Source organism: Pseudophryne corroboree, chromosome 2 (genome assembly GCF_028390025.1).
Source record: "Pseudophryne corroboree isolate aPseCor3 chromosome 2, aPseCor3.hap2, whole genome shotgun sequence".
Classification (NCBI taxonomy): Eukaryota; Metazoa; Chordata; class Amphibia; order Anura; family Myobatrachidae; genus Pseudophryne; species Pseudophryne corroboree.
Window position 1 is genome coordinate 113,978,686 of NC_086445.1, and position 20,206 is coordinate 113,998,891.

The following is a 20,206-nucleotide window of genomic DNA, read 5'->3' on the forward strand; positions in this document are numbered from 1 at the left end:
TTAAATGACGTGTGTAATGAAGCGTGGGTTGCCCCTGATAAAAAGCTGATAATTTCAAAGAAATTATTGGCATTATACCCTTTCCCGCCAGAGGTTAGGGAGCGCTGGGAAACACCTCCTAGAGTGGACAAGGCGCTAACACGCTTATCTAAACAAGTGGCGTTACCCTCTCCTGAGACGGCCGCACTTAAAGATCCATCAGATAGGAGGATGGAAAATATCCAAAAAAGTATATACACACATGCAGGTGTTATACTACGACCAGCTGTAGCGACTGCCTGGATGGGCAGTGCTGGGGTAGTTTGGTCAGAGTCCCTGATTGAAAATATTGATACCCTGGACAGGGACAATATTTTACTGTCGTTAGAACAAATAAAGGATGCATTTCTTTATATGCGTGATGCACAGAGGGATATCTGCACACTGGCATCACGGGTAAGTGCTATGTCCATTTCGGCCAGAAGAGCTTTATGGACGCGACAGTGGACAGGCGATGCGGATTCAAAACGGCATATGGAAGTTTTGCCGTATAAAGGGGAGGAGTTATTTGGAGTCGGTCTATCAGATTTGGTGGCCACGGCTACAGCCGGGAAATCCACCTTTCTACCTCAAGTCACTCCCCAACAGAAAAAGGCACCGACTTTTCAACCGCAGCCCTTTCGTTCCTTTAAAAATAAGAGAGCAAAGGGCTATTCATATCTGCCACGAGGCAGAGGTCGAGGGAAGAGACAGCAACACGCAGCTCCTTCCCAGGAACAGAAGCCCTCCCCGGCTTCTACAAAAGCCTCAGCATGACGCTGGGGCTTCTCAAGCGGACTCGGGGACGGTGGGCGGTCGTCTCAAAAATTACAGCGCGCAGTGGGCTCACTCGCAGGTAGATCCCTGGATCCTGCAGATAATATCTCAAGGGTACAGGTTGGAATTAGAGACAGATCCACCTTGCCGTTTCCTGAAGTCTGCTTTACCAACGTCCCCCTCCGAAAGGGAGACGGTTTTGGAAGCCATTCACAAGCTGTACTCTCAGCAGGTGATAGTCAAGGTACCTCTTCTACAACAAGGTAAGGGGTATTATTCCACTCTTTTTGTGGTACCGAAGCCGGATGGCTCGGTAAGGCCTATTATAAATCTGAAGTCCTTGAACCTGTACATAAAGAAGTTCAAGTTCAAGATGGAGTCACTCAGAGCAGTGATAGCGAACCTGGAAGAGGGGGACTTTATGGTATCCTTGGACATCAAGGATGCGTATCTCCACGTTCCAATTTACCCCTCACACCAGGGGTACCTCAGGTTCGTTGTACAAAACTGTCACTATCAGTTTCAGACGCTGCCGTTCGGATTGTCCACGGCACCTCGGATCTTTACAAAGGTAATGGCCGAGATGATGATTCTTCTTCGAAGAAAAGGCATATTAATTATCCCATACTTAGACGATCTCCTAATAAGGGCAAGGTCCAGAGAACAGCTAGAGATGGGATTAGCACTGTCTCAAGAAGTGCTAAAACAGCACGGGTGGATTCTGAATATTCCAAAATCCCAGTTAATGCCGACAACTCGTCTGCTGTTCCTAGGGATGATTCTGGACACGGTTCAGAAAAAGGTTTTTCTCCCGGAGGAAAAAGCCAAGGAGTTATCCGAGCTTGTCAGGAACCTCCTAAAACCAGGAAAGGTGTCTGTACATCAATGCACAAGAGTCCTGGGAAAAATGGTGGCTTCTTACGAAGCAATTCCATTCGGCAGATTCCACGCAAGAATTTTCCAAAGGGATCTGTTGGACAAATGGTCAGGGTCGCATCTTCAGATGCACCTACGGATAACCCTGTCTCCAAGGACAAGGGTGTCTCTTCTGTGGTGGTTGCAGAGTCCTCATCTATTGGAGGGCCGCAGATTCGGCATACAGGATTGGATCCTGGTGACCACGGACGCCAGCCTGAGAGGCTGGGGAGCAGTCACACAAGGAAGAAACTTCCAGGGAGTATGGACGAGTCTGGAAACGTCTCTTCACATAAACATTCTGGAACTAAGAGCAATATACAATGCTCTAAGCCAGGCAGAACCTCTGCTTCAGGGAAAACCGGTGTTGATCCAGTCGGACAACATCACGGCAGTCGCCCATGTGAACAGACAGGGCGGCACAAGAAGCAGGAGTGCAATGGCAGAAGCTGCAAGGATTCTTCGCTGGGCAGAGAATCATGTGATAGCACTGTCAGCAGTGTTCATCCCGGGAGTGGACAACTGGGAAGCAGACTTCCTCAGCAGACACGATCTTCACCCGGGAGAGTGGGGACTTCATCCAGAAGTCAACCACATGCTGGTAACCCGTTGGGAAAGACCAATGGTGGACATGATGGCGTCTCGCCTCAACAAAAAACTGGACAGGTATTGCGCCGGGTCAAGAGATCCGCAGGCAATAGCTGTGGACGCGCTGGTAACGCCTTGGGTGTACCAGTCGGTGTATGTGTTTCCTCCTCTGCCTCTCATACCAAAAGTATTGAGAATTATACGGCAAAGAGGCGTAAGAACGATACTAGTGGTTCCGGATTGGCCAAGAAGGACTTGGTACCCGGAACTTCAAGAGATGATCACGGAAGATCCGTGGCCTCTACCTCTAAGGAGGGACTTGCTTCAGCAGGGTCCCTGTCTGTTTCAAGACTTACCGCGGCTGCGTTTGACGGCATGGCGGTTGAACGCCGGATCCTAAAGGAAAAAGGCATGCCGGAAGAAGTCATTCCTACTTTGATTAAAGCAAGGAAGGAAGTAACCGTGCAACATTATCACCGAATTTGGCGAAAATATGTTGCGTGGTGCGAAGATCGGAGTGCTCCGACGGAGGAATTTCAACTGGGTCGATTCCTACATTTCCTGCAATCAGGATTGTCTATGGGTCTCAAATTGGGATCTATTAAGGTTCAAATTTCGGCCCTGTCGATTTTCTTTCAAAAAGAATTGGCTTCAGTCCCTGAAGTCCAGACCTTTGTTAAGGGAGTGCTGCATATACAGCCTCCTGTGGTGCCTCCAGTGGCACCGTGGGATCTCAATGTGGTTTTGGACTTTCTAAAATCTCATTGGTTTGAACCACTAAATAAGGTGGATTTGAAATATCTCACTTGGAAAGTGACCATGCTTCTAGCCCTGGCTTCTGCCAGGAGAGTATCAGAATTGGCAGCTTTATCTTACAAAAGCCCATATCTGATTTTCCATTCGGACAGGGCAGAACTGCGGACTCGTCCGCATTTTCTCCCTAAGGTGGTGTCAGCGTTTCATCTGAACCAGCCTATTGTAGTGCCTGCGGCTACAAGTGACTTGGAGGACTCCAAGTTACTGGACGTTGTCAGAGCATTAAAAATATATATTGCAAGGACAGCTGGAGTCAGAAAATCTGACTCGTTGTTTATATTGTATGCACCCAACAAGATGGGTGCTCCTGCGTCTAAGCAGACGATTGCTCGTTGGATCTGTAGCACAATCCAGCTTGCACATTCTGTGGCAGGCCTGCCACAGCCTAAATCTGTAAAGGCCCACTCCACAAGGAAGGTGGGCTCATCTTGGGCGGCTGCCCGAGGGGTCTCGGCATTACAACTTTGCCGAGCAGCTACGTGGTCAGGGGAGAACACGTTTGTAAAATTTTACAAATTTGATACTCTGGCTAAGGAGGACCTGGAGTTCTCTCATTCGGTGTTGCAGAGTCATCCGCGCACTCCCGCCCGTTTGGGAGCTTTGGTATAATCCCCATGGTCCTTTCAGGAACCCCAGCATCCACTAGGACGATAGAGAAAATAAGATTTTACTTACCGATAAATCTATTTCTCGGAGTCCGTAGTGGATGCTGGGCGCCCATCCCAAGTGCGGATTATCTGCATAAATTGTACATAGTTATTGTTAACTAATTCGGGTTATTGTTGAAGGAAGCCATCTTTCAGAGGCTCCGCTGTTATCATACTGTTAACTGGGTTTAGATCACAGGTTGTACGGTGTGATTGGTGTGGCTGGTATGAGTCTTACCCGGGATTCAAAATCCTCCCTTATTGTGTACGCTCGTCCGGGCACAGTACCTAACTGGAGTCTGGAGGAGGGTCATAGGGGGAGGAGCCAGTGCACACCACCTGATCTGGAAAAGCTTTACTTTTTGTGCCCTGTCTCCTGCGGAGCCGCTATTCCCCATGGTCCTTTCAGGAACCCCAGCATCCACTACGGACTCCGAGAAATAGATTTATCGGTAAGTAAAATCTTATTTTTTATTTTACAGTGAGACCTGCTGGCAACAGGCTCACTGCAACGAGGGACTAAGGGGAGAAGAAGCGAACCTACCTGCTTGCAGCTAGCTTGGGCTTCTTAGGCTACTGGACACCATTAGCTCCAGAGGGATCGACCGCAGGACCCGTCCTTGGTGTTCGTTCCCGGAGCCGCGCCGCCGTCCCCCTTACAGAGCCAGAAGCAAGAAGATGGTCCGGAAAATCGGCGGCAGAAGACTTCAGTCTTCACCAAGGTAGCGCACAGCACTGCAGCTGTGCGCCATTGCTCCTCATACACACTTCACACTCCGGTCACTGAGGGTGCAGGGCGCTGGGGGGGGCGCCCTGAGCAGCAATAATATCACCTTGGCTGGCAAAATAACCACAATATATAGCCCCAGAGGCTATATATGTGGTATTTACCCCTGCCAGAATACAGAAAAAAGCGGGAGAAAAGTCAGCCGAAAAAGGGGCGGAGCCATCACCCTCAGCACACTGGCGCCATTATTCCCTCACAGTTCCGCTGGAAGGAAGCTCCCTGACTCTCCCCTGCAGTCTACACTACAGAAAAGGGTAAAAAAGAGAGGGGGGGCACAGATTTGAGGCGCAGTAAATATTATAGCAGCTATAGAGGACATAATTCAGTTAGTCCCTGCATTATATAGCGCTCTGGTGTGTGCTGGCATACTCTCTCTCTGTCTCCCCAAAGGGCCTTTGTGGGGTCCTGTCTCCTTTAAGAGCATTCCCTGTGTGTGTGTGCGGTGTGTCGGTACGGCTGTGTCGACATGTTTGATGAGGAGACTTATGTGGAGGCGGAGCAGATGCCTATAAATGTGATGTCACCCCCTGCGGGGCAGACACCTGAGTGGATGGACTTATGGAAGGAATTACGTGCAAGTGTCGACTCCTTACATAAAAAATTTGACGACATGCCAAATGCGGGACAGCCGGCTTCTCAGCTCGTGCCTGCCCAGGCAATTCAAAGGCCATCAGGGGCTCTAAAACGCCCACTACCTCAGATGGCAGACACAGATGTCGACACGGATACTGATACCAGTGTCGACGACGATGAGTCAAATTTAATGTCCACTAGGGCCATTCGTGGCATGATTGAGGCAATGAAAGAGGTTTTACACCTTTCTGATATAAACCCAGGTACCTCAAAAAAGGGTATTATGTTTGGGGAGAAAAAACAACCAATAGTTTTTCCCCCCTCTGAAGAATTAAATGAAGTGTGTGAAGAAGCGTGGGCTTTCCCTGATAAGAAATTGGTGATTTCAAAAAAATTACTAATGGTGTTCCCTTTCTCGCCAGAGGATAGGTCACGTTGGGAAACTGCCCCTAGGGTGGATAAAGCGCTCACACGTTTGTCTAAAAAGGTGGCACTACCGTCTCCGGATACGGCCGCCCTAAAGGAACCTGCTGATAGAAAGCAGGAGGCTATCCTAAAGTCTATATATACACACACTGGTGTTATACTGAGACCAGCTATTGCTTCAGCATGGATGTGCAGTGCTGCTGCTGCTTGGTCAGATTCCCTGTCAGAAAATATTGACACCCTGGACAGGGACACTATATTGCTAACTGTAGAGCATATAAAAGACTCAGTCTTGTACATGAGAGATGCACAGAGGGAGATCTGCCGGCTGGCATCTAGAATAAGTGCATTGTCCATTTCTGCTAGGAGAGGCTTATGGACTCGGCAGTGGACAGGGGATGCAGATTCTAAAAGGCACATGGAAGTTTTGCCTTATAAGGGTGAGGAGTTATTCGGGGATGGTCTCTCAGACCTTGTTTCCACAGCAACAGCTGGGAAGTCAGCATTTTTACCCCATGTCCCCTCACAGCCTAAGAAAGCGCCGTATTATCAGGTACAGTCCTTTCGACCCCAGAAAAACAGGCGGGGAAAAGGCGGGTCCTTTCTGTCTAGAGGCAGAGGAAGGGGAAAAAAGCTGCACCACGCAGCAGGTTCCCAGGAACAAAAGTCCTCCCCCGCTTCTTCCAAATCCGCCGCATGACGGTGGGGCTCCACAGGCGGAGCCAGGTACGGTGGGGGGCCGCCTCAAAAATTTCAGCGATCAGTGGGTTCGCTCACGGGTGGATCCCTGGATCCTTCAAGTAGTATCTCAGGGGTACAAGCTGGAATTCGAGGCGCCTCCCCCCGCCGTTTCCTCAAATCGGCCTTACCGACAACTCCCTCGGGCAGGGAGGCTGTACTAGAGGCAATTCACAAGCTGTATTCCCAGCAGGTGATAGTCAAAGTACCCCTACTTCAACAAGGACGGGGTTACTATTCCACACTGTTTGTGGTACCGAAACCGGACGGTTCGGTGAGACCCATTTTAAATTTGAAATCCTTGAACACATACATAAAAAGATTCAAGTTCAAGATGGAATCGCTCAGGGCGGTTATTGCAAGCCTGGACGAGGGGGATTACATGGTATCTCTGGACATCAAGGATGCTTACCTGCATGTCCCAATTTACCTGCCTCACCAGGAGTACCTCAGATTTGTGGTACAGGATTGCCATTACCAATTCCAGACACTACCGTTTGGACTGTCCACGGCACCGAGGGTGTTTACCAAGGTAATGGCAGTAATGATGATACTCCTTCGAAAAAAGGGAGTTTTAATTATCCCGTACTTGGACGATCTCCTAATAAAGGCGAGGTCCAGGGAGCAGTTACTGGTCGGAGTAGCACTATCTTGGGAAGTGCTACAACAGCATGGCTGGATTCTAAACATTCCAAAGTCACAACTGGTTCCTTCCACACGCTTACTGTTCCTGGGGATGATTTTGGACACAGAACAGAAAAAAGTGTTTCTCCCGCAGGAGAAAGCCGAGGAGCTGTCTTCTCTAGTCAGAGACCTCCTAAAACCAAAACGGGTATCGGTGCATCACTGCACACGAGTCCTGGGAAAAATGGTGGCTTCGTACGAAGCAATTCCATTCGGCAGGTTCCATGCAAGGACCTTCCAGTGGGACCTCTTGGACAAGTGGTCGGGATCGCATCTTCAGATGCATCAACTGATAACCCTGTCTCCAAGGACCAGGGTGTCTCTACTGTGGAGGCTGCAGAGTGCTCATCTTCTAGTGGGCCGCAGATTCGGCATACAGGACTGGGTCCTGGTGACCACGGATGCCAGCCTTCGGGGCTGGGGCGCAGTCACACAGGGAAGAAACTTCCAGGGACTTTGGTCAAGTCAGGAGTCGTCCCTACACATAAACATTCTGGAACTGAGGGCCATTTACAAAGCCCTAAGTCAGGCAAGGCCCCTGCTTCAAAACCAGCCGGTCCTGATCCAATCAGACAACATCACGGCAGTCGCCCATGTAAACCGACAGGGCGGCACAAGAAACAAGAAGCAAGGTGGCCATGGCAGAAGCCACAAGGATTCTCCGATGGGCGGAAAATCACGTACTAGCACTGTCAGCAGTGTTCATTCCGGGAGTGGACAACTGGGAGCAGACTTCCTCAGCAGACACGACCTACACCCGGGAGAGTGGGGACTTCATCCAGAAGTCTTCCTACTGTTGGTAAACCGCTGGGAAAGGCCACAGGTGGACATGATGGCGTCCCGCCTCAACAAGAAGCTAAAGAGATATTGCGCCAGGTCAAGGGACCCTCAGGCGATAGCTGTGGACGCTCTAGTGACACCGTGGGTGTACCAGTCGGTCTATGTGTTCCCTCCTCTGCCCCTCATACCAAAGGTACTGAGAATAATAAGAAGGCGAGGAGTAAGAACGATACTCGTGGTTCCGGATTGGCCAAGAAGAGCTTGGTACCCGGAACTTCAAGAAATGTTATCAGAGGACCCATGGCCTCTACCGCTCAGACAGGATCTGCTACAGCAGGGGCCCTGTCTGTTCCAAGACTTACCGCGGCTGCGTTTGACGGCATGGTGGTTGAATTCCGGATCCTAAAGGAAAAGGGCATTCCGGAGGAAGTCATTCCTACGCTGATAAAAGCCAGGAAAGAAGTAACCGCAAACCATTATCACCGCATTTGGCGAAAATATGTTGCGTGGTGTGAGGCCAGGAAGGCCCCTACAGAGGAATTTCAGCTGGGTCGTTTTCTGCACTTCCTACAGTCAGGAGTGACTATGGGCCTAAAATTGGGTTCCATTAAGGTCCAGATTTCGGCTCTGTCGATTTTCTTCCAGAAAGAACTGGCTTCACTGCCTGAAGTTCAGACTTTTGTAAAGGGAGTGCTTCATATTCAGCCCCCTTTTGTGCCTCCTGTGGCACCTTGGGATCTCAATGTGGTGTTGAGTTTCCTAAAATCACATTGGTTTGAACCACTTAAAACCGTGGATCTCAAATATCTCACGTGGATAGTGGTCATGTTATTGGCCTTGGCTTCGGCCAGGCGTGTGTCAGAATTGGCGGCTTTGTCATGTAAAAACCCTTATCTGATTTTCCATATGGATAGGGCAGAATTGAGGACTCGTCCCCAGTTTCTCCCTAAGGTGGTATCAGCTTTTCACTTGAACCAACCTATCGTGGTGCCTGCGGCTACTAAGGACTTGGTGGATTCCAAGTTACTGGACGTAGTCAGGGCCTTGAAAATTTATGTTTCCAGGACGGCTGGAGTCAGGAAAACTGACTCGCTTTTTATCCTGTATGCACCCAACAAAATGGGTGCTCCTGCTTCTAAGCAGACTATTGCTCGCTGGATTTGTAGCACAATTCAGCTGGCGCATTCTGCGGCTGGACTGCCGCATCCTAAATCAGTGAAGGCCCATTCCACGAGGAAGGTGGGCTCATCTTGGGCGGCTGCCCGAGGGGTCTCGGCTTTACAACTTTGCCGAGCTGCTACTTGGTCAGGGGCAAACACGTTTGCAAAATTCTACAAATTTGATACCCTGGCTGAGGAGGACCTTGAGTTCTCTCATTCGGTGCTGCAGAGTCATCCGCACTCTCCCGCCCGTTTGGGAGCTTTGGTATAATCCCCATGGTCCTTACGGAGTCCCCAGCATCCACTAGGACGTCAGAGAAAATAAGAATTTACTCACCGGTAATTCTATTTCTCGTAGTCCGTAGTGGATGCTGGGCGCCCATCCCAAGTGCGGATTGTCTGCAATGCTTGTATATAGTTATTGCCTAACTAAAGGGTTATTGTTGAGCCATCTGTTGAGAGGCTCAGTTGTATTTCATACTGTTAACTGTGTTAAATATCATGAGTTATACGGTGTGATTGGTGTGGCTGGTATGAGTCTTACCCGGGATTCAAAATCCTTCCTTATTGTGTCAGCTCTTCCGGGCACAGTATCCTAACTGAGGTCTGGAGGAGGGGCATAGAGGGAGGAGCCAGTGCACACCAGGTAGTACCAAATCTTTCTTTTAGTGTGCCCAGTCTCCTGCGGAGCCCGTCTATTCCCCATGGTCCTTACGGAGTCCCCAGCATCCACTACGGACTACGAGAAATAGAATTACCGGTGAGTAAATTCTTATTTTTTCTCTGTGATTTTAGTCACCATATCTCTCCTGTATCCCTGTTGACATACGCGGGGGTTTGGGTCAGGTATTGTGCTGCTGACAATTGTACTGTGTTACCTTATATTGCACATTATAACATGCCTGCTTCTAAGGGTAACAATTCTGGGGATGAACACACTAGCAGTGTTGCTGACGCCACAGGTACCTATGAGGAAAATATAGCAGCTGAGGGCTCTGGTTCTGGGTGCTTCTTGCCACCCAGTGGGACTGTGTCAATGGGGGTCCATAATGACCCGCCGTGGGCTACTTTCTCCACACTTCTGAATACGCTAGTTACTAAACTAACGCCCCCTATGGGACCTCCCATGCCGGTTGAACCGTATCTGGTCCCCGCGGTTAATCCGCCGTAGACAGATATCTTGTCAGCTCAATTGAAGAAATTGAACCAGTCACTGACTACTAAGAAGTCTGACCCTCGCTCGCCTACGACCAAGGGTTCCTCTAAGCGGGCCATTACTTCCTCACAATCCACTGCTGTCACTGACACCTCGTCTCATGAAGATGGCGCTTACACTGACCCAACAGATTCTGACACAGATAATACTGATGGGGATGGTGGTTCACAAGTGGATGTTCCTGACCTATTGGAGGCTATTAAGTTGATTTACAGATCGACGGATGAACCCGAGCCATCCGTCCCTCCTAAGAAACCAGATAGATTCAAGCGTCAGAAGGTGGTTAAACAAGTTTAACCTCATTCTGATCATCTGGTGGATATACGTCAGGAATCCTGGGAAAATCCAGGGAAGAAGTTCGTGCCTCACAAGAAGATGCTGGCTCGCTATCCCCTCGCGCCAGAGCTGTCTAAAAATTGGGAGACACCTCCTCCAGTGGACTTGCATGTGGCAAGGATGGTGGTTTCCTCAGCTCTACCTGTCACTACCGTCACGTCTCTGAAGGAGTCTACAGATAAACGTGTGGAGGGTTGTCTGAAAGCGATTTACACCCTCACGGGTGCTGCGCAACAGCCCACTATTGCAGCGACATGGGCTGCAGAAGCTATTGAAGCGTGGGCCTAAGAGTTTGAAGCTGAAATCTCTTCTGACCATGCCAGGCAATGTTTATCATATATTGTCACAGCTTCTCACTATATTAAAGAGGCGGCTTCTGATGCCGGTGTTCTGGCAGCCAAGGCTTCTACTACATCAGTCCTGGCTCGCTGGATATTGTGGCTGAGATCCTGGTCCGTGGATCTGGATTCTAGAAAAACCCTGGAGGTACTCCCTTTTAAGGGAGATATTCTGTCCGGGGAGGACTTAAATAAGATAGTGGCTGATCTGGCTACTGCCAAATCAGCCTGTCTGCCAAGTACTGCTCCTTCTGTGCCGAAGGCTAAAAGTACTTCCTTTCGTCCTTCAGGTACAGCAAAAGGTCAGGCGTACCACAAACAGGCCCGCACTTCCAAACCTGGTAAGCCAAAGCCCAAAAGAGCTTCCAAGACCGATAAACCTGCCGCATGATGGGGCGGGTCTACCCCTGGGGGACCCCAGGGTGGGGGGCCGGCTTCTAGGGTATACCCAGGAATGGTTGAAGACCACTTCAGATGCCTGGGTACGGGAAGTCGTCACTCGAGGTTACGCCATAGCCTTCAAAAACCGTCCCCCTCATTGATTTTTCCTGACAGACATCCCTTCGTACCAGACAAAGGTAAATACTCTTCATTCGGTGGTACAGACCCTCCTGGACACAGGAGTGGTAGTACAGGTGCCTCTTGCTCAGAGATGCCAGGGGTACTATTCTCCGCTGTTTCTAGTCCTGAAACCGAATGGGTCCTCCCGGCCCATTCTCAACCTCAAGGCATTGAACAAGTTTGTGAGAGTCTCCAAGTTCCGTATGGAAACCCACCCTTCACTCTATCGTTCTGGCCTTGGAACCTGGGGATTATATGGTCTCTCTGGATATACAGGATGGCTTACCTTACCTGCATATTCCTATAGCAGTGTCGCATCAGCAATACCTGAGGTTTGCGGTTGGCAACCTCCATTACCAGTTTCGGGCGTTAACTTTTTGTTTAACCACGGCTCCGCGAGTCTTCACTAAAGTTATGACGGTGGTACTCCGCCGTCAAGGGGTCAGGATCCTATCGTATCTGGACGACTTGTTGAGCCTGCAAATTCCCCAGAAATTCTCCTACGTCACCTAGATCTGACTGTCCGGTTTCTGCAAGCCCACGGGTGGCTCATCAACTGGAAGAAATCCTCCCTGGTCCCTGCTCAGAGCATGGTGCACCTGGGAGCGCTATTGGATACTTACAACCAGCGGTTGTTTTTGTCTCAGGAGAAAGTCCTGAAGCTTCAGGACAGGATTCATTGCTTCCTCTCTCGTCCGCAAGTGTCATTCGGCGATGCAGGTGCTGGGCCTCATGGTGTCAGCATTCAATATGGTGGAGTATGCTCAATTCCATTCTCGCCCCCTCCAGAGGCTGATTCTGGCCAAGTGGGACTGTCTGTCTCACCGGATCAGGTCTCACATGATCTCATTGACTCCGGAGGTCCATCTGTCGCTGTACTGGTGGCTCCAGGACCAGCGATTGTGCAGGGGCGTCCCATCTGGATATCCGACTGGGTCCAGTTGACGACAGATGCCAGTCTAAGGGGTTGGGGCGCGGTGTTGGAGCAACACTCCCTTCAGGGTCGGTGGACCAAGGAGGAGTCTCTCCTCCCGATCAACATTCTGGAATTGTGGGCGGTCTTCAACTCATTAAACCTTGGCCCAGCATTTAATTCAGAACCGTCCTGTTCAAATACAGTCGGACAACACCACCACAGTGGCTTACATAAATCATCAAGGCGGCACTCGAAGCCGCTTGGCAATGAAGGAAGTCTCACGGATTCTTCAATCGGGGGAACGCCATCTACCGGCCATATCGGCGATATTCATTCCGGGAGTCCTGAATTGGGAAGCGGACTTTCTCAGTCGTCAGGACGTACACGCCGGAGAGTGGGGCCTCCATCCAGAAGTGTTTCAACTTCTAGTGGAAAAGTGGGGCCTTCCAGACGTGGATCTGATGACGTCTCGACACAATCACAAGGTTCCGGTCGTCTGAGCAAGAACAAGGGATCCTCAAGCAGCATTCGTGGATGCGCTGGCGGTGCCGTGGAAGTTTCGGCTGCCGTACGTGTTCCCTCCGGTGTCACTCCTGCCCAGGGTAATTCGGAAGTTCAAGCAGGAAGGAGGAATCCTGCTTCTCATAGCTCCAGCGTGGCCCAGACGGCACTGGTTATCAGACCTTCGGGGGCCTCTCGTCAGAGCGTCCAATTCCTCCTTACGTCCCGCCTGTGGCTCCTTGGGACTTGTCGGTGGTTCTCGAGGCGTTGCAAGAGTCTCCGTTTGAACCTCTTGGTTCAGCTGATCTTAAGTGGCTTTCCCTTAAGGTGGTGTTTCTGCTGGCTATTGCCTCCGCTAGAAGAGTGTCGGATGTGGGTGCCTTGTCTTGTAGTTCCCCATAACTGATATTTCAACGTGACCGGGCGGTTCTTAGGACTTGTCCCGGATATTTACCTAAGGTGGTTTCTCCGTTCCGGCACTTGTCTCTCCTGATTTGTCTCCCAAAGAGCGGTCTTTGGATGTGGTACGGGCTCTCCGTATCTATGTGAAGAGAACTGCTTCTATTAGGAAATCTGATTCTCTCTTTGTTCTGTTTGGATTTCACAAACGTGGCTGGCCTGCTCACAAGCAGACTTTGGCCAGATGGATTAAAATGGTGATTGCACATGCTTATGTGAGGGCTGGTCTGTCAGCTCCTGCTCACATTACGGCCCATTCTACTCGGTCCGTTGGACCTTCTTGGGCGGCCCGCCGTGGTGCGACCCTTGAACAATTGTTCAAGGCGGCTACGTGGTCCTCAGTGAACACGTTCATAAGGTTCTATGCCTTCGATACTGCCGCTTCCCAGGATGCTTCTTTTGGACGCCGGGTTCTTGTGCCCGCTACAGTACGTCCCCTCCCATAAGGAACTGCTTTAGGACATCCCCATTGTCCTTGTGGAGCCCAGTGTACCCCGCAGCAGAAAACGAGATTTATGATAAGAACTTACCTTTGTAAAATCTCTTTCTGCGAGGTACACTGGGCTCCACAATGCGTCCACCCTGACGCACTTAGCTTCTTTGGGTTGGTATGGCATTAGCCGCTGACACTTCTCCTGTTGTGAGAGTGTGGTGTATGTGGCTACTAACTGTTGTCGTCTCTTTTCCTGCTACTGCATTGGGCTGGTTAACTAAAAACTGAGCTCCTGTGCAGGGAGGCGGGGTTATAGAGGAGGCGGCGCTATGCATCTTGGGAAAAGTCAAAGCTTTTGAGCCTGTTGGTGCCTCGGATCAAGATCCTACTCTACACCCCATTGTCTATCCTTGTGGAGCCCGGTGTACCTCGCAGAAAGAGATTTAACAAAGGTAAGTTCTTACCATAAATCTCGTTATTAGAGTAGCGGATTTCAATATTAGGTACTGCAGTGAAATGCAGGTTTTGGTGCCACACTCGCACTCTTGTATCATTTTTCTTTTTTTAAATATTGTTTAGAGCACATTTATTGCTTATACTTAACATTTTATCTTCTAGCAATTGCATTCTTTGCTTCTTTGCAAATTCTGCGGGAACAGGTAATGTAAACATACTGCCTGGGGGGTACCCAGGTGAAAAAGGGATGAGAATCACTGTTAAGAGGAATGTGAACTTGTGTTTTGTTTACAGCAATGCCATGTCTTGCATATTACACTGATGGTTTGATACATAGAGCAAAACTGCAGTCCATCAAAAGTTACGATCCTGTAACCTGTGTTGTGGAATTTATTGATTACGGATCTACAACAACAGTTGACACCAGCAGGTGAGAATTTAATTGCATTACTTTATATATTTTGCCACTGACCCTTCTTATTATTTCCAAGCAGCAATACTAGTAAATCTTTTGGATTTTTTTAACTAGTAGTTTACCTAACTAGGAACAAGCTAGGAGGGTCTAGTTATTTGAAAAAAATTATAGTGTGTGTTTGAGGGTGGGAGCAATATATGTAAAATATTATTGGGCCGATTATAAATCGGCAGCAGTTGTGTCTGCATCTTTATGCTAATGCCGGTAAAAACTCCTTCCCTGGTGTAGATCTGTGTATCCGAATGTGCAAGGAGTGAGACGCTCACTGAAATACCACTTGGTGTATCTGAGTATGGGCTACTTTGTGAGCAGGTTCAGCATTTTTTACAGAACTGCTTTCCACGACACACCTCCGGAACGCCCATAAGATGCAACATCTCTGTGCATCTTTTTAGCCACACCCGTTACCTCCCAGTCACTGTCCAGGAGCACCCCTTACATTTCTGCTACTGTGCGTTCAAATCTGTACTGCAACTTGGTATCTACAGACGCGTGTACATACAACATTGCTCCAATGTGTCGCTGTTGCATCTGACTCAGAATTAGCTCAAGCATGTCAATTTTGTCAAGGGAAATAAATGAAGGAAGGATTTTGCGATAAGGTGATATGTAAATTCAGAAGTGGTGGTAAAAATATCAAATGTGTTAATTTTAACAGAATAAAATAACTAGAATGTATGTAAATGTAAAAAAAAAATAGTAGGCACAACTGAGACTTTACTAGATAAAGGTTTTGTCTGAGAAGAGGACTTTAGAAAATAAAGCTGTTTAGGATGTGTAGTGGGTGGCTATCTACGAGGTTTGGCTACTAAATAACGAGACTGTACTTGTAAAAATAAACAATAGTGCTTGAGTTAAAAGCGAGTGGGGGAACATTGACCTTGGACTACCCTAAAACTGTTTTGCAAGTTTCACCGCTCTCACACAGATAGTTTGCTGCCACAAAGCATTTAAAGAAGTTGTGTTTTTTTCTGTGCATCGTCAAAATGCTTAGTTCAAAGTAGAGCAACGTGTTAACTTTAATATTTTTTTAGTTAAATTAAACAAAACACCCTCTAAATCTTTTCGTATGTAAACTGACGCTAACGTGGCAGATTGTATGTCACGTGCACGTGTGTTTTAGTGGCACAAAAGATTTAGTGAAGGTGTTGAGGATGTCAAATATAAACATCCCGGAAGGCCCGTGTAACTTTTCTTTTCCTTAAAGTAAAATCTGTACCCATTGGAGCCCGTTTTGCATCAGTTACTGAGATACAGAAAAAACGGAGTTGTTGAGACAGCTGACAGATAATGAGCTACAGCACGGCTATGACTAATGGGGAAAAAAAGAATGCAGCGGAGTGTGGATGCAGAAGGAGAACAGAGTTAAAATGTATTTAATATAATTATACATAAATTATAACATTAGTCGCCACACCTCATATAAATGATTACAGTATAGAGTGGCTATCTGTATAAATGTGTAGAGTGGCTATCTGTATAAATGATTACAGTGTAGAGTGGCTATCTGTATAAATGATTACAGTGTAGAGTGGCTATCTGTATAAATGATTACAGTGTAGAGTGGCTATCTGTATAAATGATTACAGTGTAGAGTGGCTATCTGTATAAATGATTACAGTGTAGAGTGGCTATCTGTATAAATGATTACAGTGTAGAGTGGCTATCTGTATAAATGATTACAGTGTAGAGTGGCTATCTGTATAAATGATTACAGTGTAGAGTGGCTATCTGTATAAATGATTACAGTGTAGAGTGGCTATCTGTATAAATGATTACAGTATAGAGTGGCTATTTGTATAAATGTGTAGAGTGGCTATCTGTATAAATGATTACAGTGTAGAGTGGCTATCTGTATAAATGATTACAGTATAGAGTGGCTATTTGTATAAATGTGTAGAGTGGCTATCTGTATAAATGATTACAGTATAGAGTGGCTATTTGTATAAATGTGTAGAGTGGCTATCTGTATAAATGATTACAGTGTAGAGTGGCTATCTGTATAAATGGTTACAGTGTAGAGTGGCTATCTGTATAAATGATTACAGTGTAGAGTGGCTATCTGTATAAATGATTACAGTGTAGAGTGGCTATCTGTATAAATGATTACAGTGTAGAGTGGCTATCTGTATAAATGGTTACAGTGTAGAGTGGCTATCTGTATAAATGATTACAGTGTAGAGTGGCTATCTGTATAAATGATTACAGTGTAGAGTGGCTATCTGTATAAATGATTACAGTATAGAGTGGCTATTTGTATAAATGTGTAGAGTGGCTATCTGTATAAATGATTACAGTGTAGAGTGGCTATCTGTATAAATGATTACAGTGTAGAGTGGCTATTTGTATAAATGTGTAGAGTGGCTATCTGTATAAATGATTACAGTGTAGAGTGGCTATCTGTATAAATGATTACAGTATAGAGTGGCTATTTGTATAAATGTGTAGAGTGGCTATCTGTATAAATGATTACAGTGTAGAGTGGCTATCTGTATAAATGATTACAGTATAGAGTGGCTATTTGTATAAATGTGTAGAGTGGCTATCTGTATAAATGATTACAGTGTAGAGTGGCTATCTGTATAAATGGTTACAGTGTAGAGTGGCTATCTGTATAAATGGTTACAGTGTAGAGTGGCTAACGGTATAAATGATTACAGTGTAGAGTGGCTGTTGGGAACTATATGATTACAGTGTATGTATGGTTTTTATTGGGAACTACAGATGAGTACTGTCTACTCTTACTCGTGTTTGCGGATAGTCATGGCTCGTTTGCCAAAAGTAGGTTGCCCACAGGTGCGCTCATGCACTGCGTACATACCCTCGATCTTTAGGAAGCACGGTGCACATGTTCATGCAAAGAGGTCACAGACATGCGCAAATAATTGCAATCACGATGCATTTTCACCCATGACCCGTTTGCAGCAAAAATTTGGGCCGTCACGTCTTTATAAATCATTACAGGGTAGTATGGTTATTGGGAACTATAAATCATTACAGCGTACAGTGATTATCTAACTATAAATGAATTCTAGAGTTTCCACATATTTATCTCTTTTGAAATATTGCTTCTCCCATATTCTAATATACAGCATACAGTACACGCTGCATAAATTCATACTGTATTGGCCAACACAGGTATTTCTGAGTATAAATATGCATTTCATTGGAAACTAGTTCATAGCTTATTGTATTATTCCCACTTTCTCATACGTCCTAGTGGATGCTGGGGACAACATCAAGACCATGGGGTATAGACTGGATCCGCAGGAGACATGGGCACTCTAAAGACTTTTCATTGGGTGTGAACTGGCTCCTCCCTCTATGCCCCTCCTCCAGACCTCAGTTTTAGAAATGTGCCCAGGTCGACTGGATGCACTCTGATGAGCTCTACTGAGTTTCTCTGAAAAGACTTATGTTAGGTTTTTTATTTTCAGGGAGATCTGCTGGCATCAGACTCCCTGCTTCGTGGGACTGAGGGGGCAGAAGCAGAACCAACTTCCTCAGAGTTTCATGGCTCTGTTTCTGGCTGACAGGACACCATTAGCTCCTGAAGGGAATTGAACGCTAGCCGTGTCTAGATTCTCAGTCCCACAGCACGCCGTCGCCCCCCTCACAGAGCCAGAAGACAGGTGAGTATGAGAAGAATGATCTTCAATCAAGTAAGTTACGGCTGAGGTGCGGCGCGGCTGGCGGCAGCGCAGCGCGCCAGTGCTGCCCACATATACAGGCACTGCAGAGCGCGGGGGGCGGGCGCCCTGGGCAGCAAGAAAAATACCTCAAACTGGCTAAAGGGGGCATAAGATGCTGCTGGCACAGCCCTACCACCGCCAGTATAAATATTGTCATGGATACTGAGGGGCGGAGCTTCTTCCTCAGGCAGCCAGCACACTACTCGGCACCATTTTCTCTCTCTACTCAGGCTGCAGAGAACACGCTGGTACTCTCCTCCACTTCTGACAAGTACAGGGTGCTATAAAGGGGGGGGCACAAAGCGATTGTGGTGCATTTGATAGTGTATATTACTATTTAAAAGCGCTTTTGGGCTGTGGACAGACTGTGTTCACAGGCAATACTGGCGCTGGGTTTGTGAACTGGCTGCTCCTATCCTGTGTCCCTCTGACAGATTTTACTGTGGGTCTGTCCCCAAAATAAGTCCCAGTGTGTCTGTGAGTGTGGTGTACACGTGTGAGGCATGTCTGAGGCAGGGAGTTCCTCCCCGGAGGAAGCCATTTTAGGGACACAGAGTTGTAATGTGGTGGCGCTACCGGCACACCAAGAGCCTGCATGGGTGAAAGAGCTACGTGACAGTATGCATCTGATTAACCGTAGATTAGATAAATCTGAATCTAAGGTTGCATGCTGGAGAAAATCTGTGGAAGATGTGATTTTTCAGGATGCTGTTATTCCTTATGCGAGCGGCCCCCCTGGGTCACATAAGAGACCATTTGTAAATGTTGTAAACACTGATACCGACACAGATTCTGATTCTTGTGTCGACAATAGTGAATCCAGAGAGAGAGATCAAATTAGCTCAGGAGAAAGCTTATTTATGTAAGGAAAAGAAATCCAAAGTCACGTTCCCTCCTTCACACGAACTAAATGCTCTGTTTGAAGGGCTGTGGGTGAATCCTGATAAAAAATTTCGTATTCCCAAAAGGATTCACATAGCTTATCCTTTCCCGGTTGAAGACAGGAAAAAATGGGAGTCACCCCCTGTGTTAGACAGTGCACTTTCCAGGTTGACAAAGAAGGTAATTCTCCCTGCTCCTGGCACGACTTCTCTTAAAGAGCCGGCAGACCGCAAAATGGAAACGACATTGAAATCCATTTATGTTACCAATGGTACACTGCTCAGGCCCACTATTGCCTGCGCATGGGTGAGTCGCGCTATTGAAAAATGGTCAGAAAGCATGTCATCAGAAATTGACACGATTGATAAAGATGAGATACTCCTTAAGTTAGGGAATATCAAGGACGCTGCCGCCCACATGCTGGAAGCAATGAAGGATATTGGACTCTTGAGTTCACAAGCCGCTACCATGGCAGTATCGGCTAGGCGGGCGTTATGGATTCGCCAGTGGAACGCGGATGCAGATTCCAAAAGAAACATGGAGGCTCTCCCATATAAAGGTGAGTCCACATTTTTGCCACCTGCACGGACAAAAAAGACCTATCACGCGCAAATGCAGTCCTTTCGGCCCAATAAATACAAAAAGACGAGAGGTTCCCCCTTCTTTGCAGGTAGGGGAACGGGAAAGAAGCCCACAGTGGCTCCAGGTTCCCAAGAGCAGAAGTCTACCCCTAATTCTGCCAAATCCCCAGCATGACGCTGGAACTCCCTTGTGGATGGCCGCTCGGGTGGGGGCACGTCTCAAGCTCTTCAGCCAGGATTGGATTCTGTCTGGCCTGGATCCATGGGTGTTGCAAATAGTATCCCAGGGATACAAACTATAGTTTCAAGACGTTCCCCCATGTCGATTTTTCAAATCGTCCTTGCCAGCTTCTCCGCCAGAGAGAGAAGCAGTAACAGCGGCAATCCCAAAATTATGTCAAGACCAGGTTATAGTCCTGGTACCGTTGTCACAACAAGGGAGGGGTTTTTA

At 47.7% G+C, this 20,206-nt stretch overlaps 1 protein-coding gene across 4 annotated transcripts in view; it reads left to right on the forward strand.

Annotated features, from left to right (window-relative positions):
- Positions 1-20,206, forward strand: part of RNF17 (ring finger protein 17) — a 1,464,292-nt gene that overhangs the window by 1,420,359 nt on the left and 23,727 nt on the right. For all 4 annotated transcript variants that reach the window (XM_063951617.1, XM_063951615.1, XM_063951616.1 and 1 more), the window contains one exon: positions 14,420-14,555. In XM_063951617.1, the coding sequence (XP_063807687.1) occupies positions 14,420-14,555 (136 nt within the window). The remainder of the gene's footprint in view (positions 1-14,419; positions 14,556-20,206) is intronic.